The sequence below is a fragment of the Gekko japonicus genome, unplaced genomic scaffold, assembly GCF_001447785.1.
Source record: "Gekko japonicus isolate JY-2015 unplaced genomic scaffold, Gekko_japonicus_V1.1 scaffold7420, whole genome shotgun sequence".
NCBI classification, from domain to species: Eukaryota; Metazoa; Chordata; class Lepidosauria; order Squamata; family Gekkonidae; genus Gekko; species Gekko japonicus.
In genome coordinates this window covers 203-9,135 of record NW_015167273.1, presented here as the reverse complement: position 1 = coordinate 9,135, position 8,933 = coordinate 203, and the positions used below count along the sequence as shown (strand labels likewise).

The 8,933-nt window shown below is 47.3% G+C and overlaps 1 protein-coding gene across 1 annotated transcript; it reads right to left on the bottom strand.

Annotated features, from left to right (window-relative positions):
• Positions 1-7,748: 7,748 nt before the first annotated feature.
• On the bottom strand, positions 7,749-8,687 carry LOC107112124 (serine/threonine/tyrosine-interacting-like protein 1). Its single transcript, XM_015413197.1, has one exon. It carries the CDS (start codon positions 8,685-8,687, stop codon positions 7,749-7,751), a length of 939 nt encoding a protein of 312 aa, XP_015268683.1.
• Between the last annotated feature and the right edge of the window lie 246 nt (positions 8,688-8,933).

The following is an 8,933-nucleotide window of genomic DNA, read 5'->3' as shown; positions in this document are numbered from 1 at the left end:
CGGTTCCTCAGTGGGACAGGCTTCCTCGGGAGGTGGTGGGCTCTCCTCCTCTGGAGGTTTTCAAACAGAGACGAGCAATATCACATCTTATTCCTTGTACATCATTGGATGCATTAATTTAGCAGCAGTTTTTTCAAGGACATTTCAAACATTGTTGTAACCGTACATGATATACTTAGAACGGACAAGCCAGACAGATGCATTCAAGCTCATATGGTCCCGTTCAGAAGAAGTCCCCACGAAACGATACGTCATTCCGGAGAACTTCGTTAAGGGGTTTGGGAGGGGAGGTATTTGGAATTTCCTGCCTTGTGCAGGGGGTTGGACTAGATGACCCTGGAGGTCCCTTCCAACTTTAGGATTCTGATTCTAGTTTCCACATTTAAAAAAAAATGGCATTAGGCCTTTCCAGCTTCAGCCAAATGTCACAGGAATGATTAAAATGGTAGCAAACATGTTCCCAGGTATGAGTCCTAGATGCTGGCATTATAAACAATCGAAGGGATGGTATTCCCATATGTGGTGGGAATGCCCAGAGGTCAGTGTTTTCTGGACAAAGATACTACAAATTATAAAAAAGACATGTAAAGTATCATTGCCCATCAACTTTAATTTAATGCTAATGGGTATAGTAGGAAACCCAGCAATTAGCAAAGAGAACCAAGCTATGTTTAAAGCCATGATACTAGCAAGTAAAGCAGTAATAGCTCTAGGCTGGAAGAACAAAAATAAATGGACAGTAGAAATCTGGCATAATTATTTGTTTGATCTCATACAGTCCGACATAATCGACAAGCTGGAACGAAAGTCCACATGGGAAGACTACGGGAATCAGGACGAAGTAGAAGACCTATCTGGAATGGATACCAACAGAAGGAAGAGGAGACATTCAGAGCAAGATTCGGACTTTGTGCCCGTGGCTGGGAATATAGGACTAAAATCACCGGAATAGCAGTGGGGGGTGGGGGGAGGGTCAAAAACTACTACGAAATGTATGATTAAAATATGTAAAGCTGTGCTGAGAATTATAGGACCCTCATGTGCCTTTCTGCCACAACGTCCGATGTGGCAAGAAGCCGTGGTTGCTCCTGGCTTCCCTGGATCATGAATGATACATATCAATCAAGCAAATAGGACAATGCATGCACGTGCGATGTTCCCTCAGGCTTTTTGTTTGGGGGCAAACAAATTTGGGGGCACATAAGTCCCCCAAGGGCACTGTGATCGGGAACGCAAAAACGTCTGCCCCCCCCGGCAGTAACTAACATAAGAACATAAGAATATAAGAACATAAGAGATGCCAATGTTGGATCAGGCCAAAGGCCCATCCAGTCCAACACTCTGTATCCCACAGTGGCCAGAAATACCAGTGCCATCAGGAGGTCCACCAGTGGGGCCAGGACATTAGAAGCCCTCCCACTGTTGACCCCCCCCCAAGCACCAAGATGACAGAGCATCACTTGCCCCAGAGTCCCTATCTATACCTTGTGGCTAATAGCCACTGATGGACCTCTGCTCCATATGCTTATCTAATTCCCTTTTGAAGCCGTCCATGCTTGTAGCCGCCACCACTTCCTGTGGCAGTGAATTCCAAGTGTTAATCCCTCTTTGGGTGAAGAAGTACTTCCTTTTATCCGTTCTAACCCGACCGCTCAGCAATTTCATGGAGTGCCCACGGGTTCTTGTATTGTGAGAAAGGGAGAAAAGTACCTCTTTCTCTACCTGCTCTTTCCCATGCATAATCTTATAAACCTCAATCATGTCACCCCTCAGTCGTCGTTTCTCCAAGCTAAAGAGCCCTAAGCGCCTTAACCGTTCCTCATAGGGAAAGTGTTCCAACCCTTTTATCATTCGAGTTGCTCTTTTCTGCACTTTTTCCAAAGCTATAATATCCTTTTTAAGGTGTGGTGACCAGAATTGCACACAGTATTCCAGATGAGGTCGCACCATTGATTTATATAGCGGCATTATGATATTGGCTGATCTGTTTACAATACCCTTCCTAATAATCCCCAGCATAGCATTGGCCTTCTTTATTGCAGTCACACACTGTCTCGACATTTTCAGTGAGTTATCTACTACAACTCCAAGATCTCTCTCTTGATCAGTCTCTGCCAGTTCAGACCCCATCAACGTGTATTTATATTTAGGATTTTTGGCTCCAATGTGCATCACCTTGCACTTGGCCACATTGAACCCCATTTGCCATGTTGACGCCCACTCGCCCAACTTTGACAGATCCCTTTGGAGTGCCTCACAATCCTCACTGGTTTTCACCACCCTGAACAACTTCGTATCATCCGCAAATTTAGCCACTTCACTGCTTACTCCCAACTCCAAATCATTAATGAACAAGTTAAAAAGCAGTGGACCAAGTACTGATCCCTGTGGTACCCCACTGCTTACACCCCTCCACTGGGAGAACTGCCCATTTATACTCACTCTCTGTTTTCTATTAATTAGCCAGTTTTTGATCCATAAAAGGACTTGTCCTTTTATCCCATGATTTTTGAGCTTGCTTAGGAGCCTTTGATGAGGAACTTTATCAAAAGCTTTCTGGAAGTCAAGGTAAACAATATCTATTGGATCCCCCTTGTCCACATGTTTGTTCACCCCCTCAAAGAACATTAACAGGTTAGTGAGACAAGATCTTCCCTTACAGAACCCATGTTGAGTCTGCCTCAATAGGTTTTGTTCATCTATGTGCCTACTAATTCTTTCCTTAATAATGGTTTCCACCAATTTACCCGGTATCGACGTCAGACTGACTGGCCTGTAATTTCCCGGATCTCCTCTGGAACCCTTTTTAAAGATGGGAGTGACATTAGCTACCTTCCAGTCCTCAGGAATGGAGGCTGATTTTAAGGAGAGATTACATATTTTTGTCAGGAGATCCACAAGTTCACAATTGAGTTCTTTCAGAACTCTTGGATGTATGCCATCTGGGCCTGGTGATTTATCAGTTTTTAAGTTGTTTATCAGTTTTAGGACCTCCTCTCTCGTCACCTCAATCTGACTCAGGTCTTTCAACACCCCTCCCGAACTCAGCGGCTCTGGAGTGGGCAAGCACCTCTCATCTTCCACAGTGAAGACGGAGGCAAAAAATGCATTTAGCTTCTCAGCCATTTCCCTATCATCCTTCAGTACTCCTTTTACCCCTTGGTCATCCAAGGGCCCCACTGCCTCCCTGGCTGGTTTCCTGTTTCTAATGTATTTGAAGAAAGTTTTATTGTTGGTCTTTACATTTTTTGCTATATGCTCCTCATATTCCCTTTTTGCATGCCTGACCACAGACTTGCATTTTATTTGCCATAGCCTGTGTTCTGTTTTATCAGCCTCACTGTGACTAGCTTTCCACCGCTTAAAGGAATCCTTTTTACCTTTTACAGCTTCCATTACTTTGTTTGTTAACCATGTAGGCTTTTTCTTATACCTGTTTGTGCCTTTCCTAACCTGCGGAATATATTTTATTTGAGCTTCTAGAATTGTAGTTTTAAACAGTTTCCAAGCTTCCCCAATGGTTTTGACCCTTTCTACTTTTCCCTTCAGTTTCCTCCCCACATGTCCCCTCATATCAGAAAAATTACCCCTTTTAAAGTTAAAAGTGGTTGTGTGAGTCTTTTTGGCCAATTCCCTATTTGTACAAATGTTGAACTCAACAACATTATGATCACTGTTCCCAAGCGGTGCAATCACTTTTACATCTCTCACCAGGTCTTGAGTGTTACTTAGGACCAAATCAAGGATCGCCTCTCCCCTGGTAGGTTCCATGACCATCTGCTCCATAGCACAGTCATTTAGAGTGTCTAGAAACTCAATCTCTTTCTCTCGACTAGAACACATATTGACCCAATCAATGTGTGGGTAGTTAAAATCACCTATTACGACACAGTGTTTTTGTCTAGCTGCTATCTTTAATTCATTCATCATTTTATAATCCTCCTCTATCTTTTGATCCGGTGGGCGATAACAAACTCCCAGTGTTAAGTTTCCTTTTGGCCCCCCTATTTCAACCCACAGAACTTCAAGAAGCGAATCCAATTCTCTTAGCCTCTCGATCTTTCTGGACTTTATACCCTCTCTGACATACAGAGCCACCCCACCTCCAACCCTTCCCCCCCTATCCTTCCGATATAATATATAACCGGGAATCACCGTATCCCACTGATTTTCCTCATCCCACCAAGTTTCTGAAATACCCACAATGTCTATTTTTCCCTCTGACACCAAGCACTCCAACTCCCCGATTTTACCTCGGACACTTCGAGCATTTGTATAGAAACAGCTGTAATTTCCCATACTGGTTAAGCCTGCCACCTTCCTCTTGCAATCTCGAGACCTTGTCAGGCAGTCCATGTCACTAGCCATGGTCTCAGTGGACAATTTCAATCCACCTCCCTGTAGAAAAGCAACAGGTACCCCCTCATCTCTCTGAGATGAGCCAACCCGAACCAGAGACTTTTCATCTCCTGTCGGCTTTCCCCCAATATTCAGTTTAAAAACTGCTCTGCCACCTTTTTGATTTTAAGCGCCAGCAGCCTGGTTCCTTCTCGGGACAAGTGGAGACCGTCTCGCCTGTACAGCTCCCTCTTGTTCCAAAAAGAATCCCAGTGCCTAACAAACCTGAACCCTTCCCCTCTACACCATCGTCTCATCCACGCATTGAGACTCCTGATCTGTGCCTGTCTCTCCGGCCCTGCGCGTGGAACAGGTAGCACTTCTGAGAAGGCTACCTTGGAGGTCCTGGCCTTGAGTTTCCTGCCCAGCAGCCTAAATTTCTCCTCCAGGACCTCACGACTGCATTTCCCCACATCGTTGGTGCCGACATGCACCACGACCACTGGCTCCTCCCCAGCACTATCTACCAGCCTATCTAAAACACGCGTAATGTCCGCTACCTTTGCACCAGGCAGGCAAGTCACCATACGGTCAGTACGCGGGTTCGCCACCCAGCTGTCTACCTGCCTAAGGATCGAATCACCCACTACCAAGAGCCCCCCTCCCACCCTGCCCAGGGATGGTTCCTTGGTGCAAAAGGATAACCGCTCACCAGCTGGGGAAGAGGTCCCTTCTGAGGGCACATTCCCCTTATCCTCAGCACGGTGCCCTGTTTCCCCTAGACCCTCATGCTCCCTGACAGCAGCGGGGCTGCCAGATCCAGAGTGGGACGTAGCTAACAAGTCCCCGAGAGTCTTTTCTGTGCGCCTAGCTGACTGTCTCTGCTTCTCCAGGTCAGCCACCTTGGCCTCAAGGGAGCACACACGTTCCCTGAGAACCAGGAGCTCCTTGCACCGAGCACACACCCAAGACTTCTGCCCAGTGGGCAGATAGTCATACATGTGACACTCTGTGCAAAACACTGGATAGCCCCCAACCCCCTGCTGGCATTCTGGCTTCATAATTCTTTTAAAATAAGTAAATGTAATCCCCCTTTTAAATCCCTTTGTATTTATGTGTTTTTTTCTTGTCAAAGTCAAATTACTTTATGGGGAAAACAAGGAGCCTAGGGTTTTCACTTTCTGCCTCTTCTTGGGCGTCTCACAGAGCCCCTAGTCCAAGAGTCCCTGGGCTAAGAGCCACGGGCAAAGAGCCCTTTAGCTCGCCCTTCGGCTCGTGCCAGAGGCTCGTGCCTCTGGCAAGGTGCTTCCTTAAATAGAGGCCTCCCCCAGCAGAGTGCTGGCAGCAGCTATTCAAATGCACCCAGGCACTCAATCACATGCAAAACAATGCCCCTTCCTTTTCCTCTCAATTGCAGTCAATCACAGTCAAACAATGCCCTTTCCTCTCTCAAGCAGCCAGGAATCTGCAAAAACTCCAAGCGCTTCCACACACTCCCAGACCAGTTCTCCCACCAAAATCCTCAGCTGGATCCTCTCCGCTGAAAGCAAATAAAAAACCACTCACCCCTCTGTCTCCTGCTCCTGCTCCTGCTCAGAGCTCAGCTGGGTCTCCTCTGCCTCTGGCCAGGTGTTTCCTTAAATAGAGGCCTCCCCCAGCAGAGTGCTGGCAGCAGCTATTCAAATGCACCCAGGCACTCAATCACATGCAAAACAATGCCCCTTCCTTTTCCTCTCAATTGCAGTCAATCACAGTCAAACAATGCCCTTTCCTCTCTCAAGCAGCCAGGAATCTGCAAAAACTCCAAGCGCTTCCACACACTCCCAGACCAGTTCTCCCACCAAAATCCTCAGCTGGATCCTCTCCGCTGAAAGCAAATAAAAAACCACTCACCCCTCTGTCTCCTGCTCCTGCTCCTGCTCAGAGCTCAGCTGGGTCTCCTCTGCCTCTGGCCAGGTGTTTCCTTAAATAGAGGCCTCCCCCAGCAGAGTGCTGGCAGCAGCTATTCAAATGCACCCAGGCACTCAATCACATGCAAAACAATGCCCCTTCCTTTTCCTCTCAATTGCAGTCAATCACAGTCAAACAATGCCCTTTCCTCTCTCAAGCAGCCAGGAATCTGCAAAAACTCCAAGCGCTTCCACACACTCCCAGACCAGTTCTCCCACCAAAATCCTCAGCTGGATCCTCTCCGCTGAAAGCAAATAAAAAACCACTCACCCCTCTGTCTCCTGCTCCTGCTCCTGCTCAGAGCTCAGCTGGGTCTCCTCTGCCTCTGGCCAGGTGTTTCCTTAAATAGAGGCCTCCCCCAGCAGAGTGCTGGCAGCAGCTATTCAAATGCACCCAGGCACTCAATCACATGCAAAACAATGCCCCTTCCTTTTCCTCTCAATTGCAGTCAATCACAGTCAAACAATGCCCTTTCCTCTCTCAAGCAGCCAGGAATCTGCAAAAACTCCAAGCGCTTCCACACACTCCCAGACCAGTTCTCCCACCAAAAGATTAGAGTCCGCGCACTTAACCACTACACCAAACTGGCTCTACTGAAGAGGGAAACTGGATGAGATGATGTGGGAGTACTGATTGGATTCAAGCTACTCTCTTGCCGCTGATATCTAAGTTTTGCCCCGGTTCTTCCAGATCATTTGGGAAAACAGTTCCTGAGTGTTGTCTCTAGAGTTGCCAACATACAGGATGTGGCTCGAGATCTCCTGGGATTACAACTGATTTCCGGGTGATAGTGATCAGTACACCTGCAGAAAATGGCTGCTGTTGAAGGTGGACTCGATGGCCTTGTGCCCCACTGAAGTCCCGCCCCTCCCCAAACCCCTCCCCTCATCAGACTCCACCCCCAAAAAAATCTCCAGGGATTTCCCAACCCAGAGGTGGCAACCCTAGTTGTGTTTGCTGTCCCTACAATAATTATAATCCCTGGTCTAAATGATTCCCAAGGAGAGGACACCTAGTGAAGATGATACCACTCAGTACCACGTAATATAGCCCAGCCAATCTTACTGCCAAAGAGTGCTCTGCCTACAATAAATATTTATTTAAGAAATTTATATCCCAGTCTTCGGCAACAAGGGGGCATTTACAAATTCAAAACAGTTTCACAGATTAAAAACAACAATAAAACCACCCATAATACTAAAAGCAGCAGAGCAAAAAAAAATATAAGCATAAACAGCCAAAGTATTAAACAGGACCACTAAAAGCAACAAACAGTCAGTTGAACAATAAAAACCAAACCGCCAAAGATTATATGAATCCCAACCTCATCAAAATTAATTTCAGGTTTCATTAAAACAAACAAACATGTTCCAGAACAACAGAGGGTTTGTTTGTTTTATAACTTTCTGGAAGGTCATCAAACAAGAGACCAGAGAAGCTATGTTAGTGGACGCCTTTGGTCAGTAACCCGGTTCAGAGATATCGGTGATTGTGGCCAAATAGACCCGGGTCTCCCAATCTGACAGCTGTTGCACAAACCCCCGGTTGGGCCGGATGTTGCTTTTGCACTTCTGGAGGTAACTCCACGCATTCTTCAAGTAAAGTCTGCAGGAATGTATCAGGTAGGCCAAGACTACTGTGCTGCATCTACTAATGCCCAAGGTAGAGAAAACCAAGACCCCGCCTCGACGCATGTTGCTATCGATGTAGTGGCAGACTTCGCTAAAGTAGGGTGAAATGTCCGCCTCTGGAGAATCGGGGACTGAAATGTGAAGGACTCTGTCGCTGTCATCGGGGAAGAACGTGTCCACCTCTTCGGAGACGTTGACATGGGCTTGAATCTTCAGATCCTTCTGTATCTGTTGGTGGCAGGCTTGGATAGAATTCCCCATATACAGTTTATCCGGCACAATCTCTACTGGGTAGGGCAGAAAGTCCTCTAGTTCCCGAGGCATCCAGAAAACCTTCTGGGTCCGGAGGAAATGGTAAGAGGCCGTGAAGCGCTCATAACCCCCTCTCAGGATCTGGACAGGAAAGCGAGTGTATCGCTGCAGGACTCTGGCGCAGCGTAAGGCGGACCCAGGCCTGGCATTTCTTTCTTCATCCACTTCCCGCGCAGTGGCATCCGTCTGACTGGTGACGTCCAAGAGGTTGGTTGTGCCATCGTACACCACGCAGTGTCTGATGAATTCGAGGTCCACAGAAGGAGGGACGACATACGAGCCGGAAGCGTCCTGCTTCACCCGTATGGCTGTGATCAGATGGCTTTCGTCGTACTCCCTCTTGGTCCGAGCGTCGATCAGACACAAGTAGTTTCGCTCGGCCAGTCTGGACGACCTCGTGGCCTGGTTCAAGATGTTGTACAGCTGGACGGGCTCGCACAGCTCCACCCCTGTCATCTTGCGAGACGAGAACGATTTAGCAGTCCAGACTTCGCCCTCTTCTCAAACGACTGTTCTTTTTGGAAAGCAGGCAAATTCAAGGTGGCGTCAGTGGGCCATCAACGAACTGGGGAAAAGCCCTTTCAAATCCAGACTTGCAATCTGGAAAGCCAGACGATGTGGGCTGAGAAGGATTGTAGTTGTAGTTAGCAGAATGACCATTCAGCTTTTTGGTATTCACTCCTCTCCCTTCACACCTCCGCA

What these genes read in the sequence shown, in the direction of transcription:
- LOC107112124 (XM_015413197.1), bottom strand. Translation starts at nt 8,687, where the DNA reads ATGACAGGGGTGGAGCTGTGCGAGCCCGTCCAGCTGTACAACATCTTG.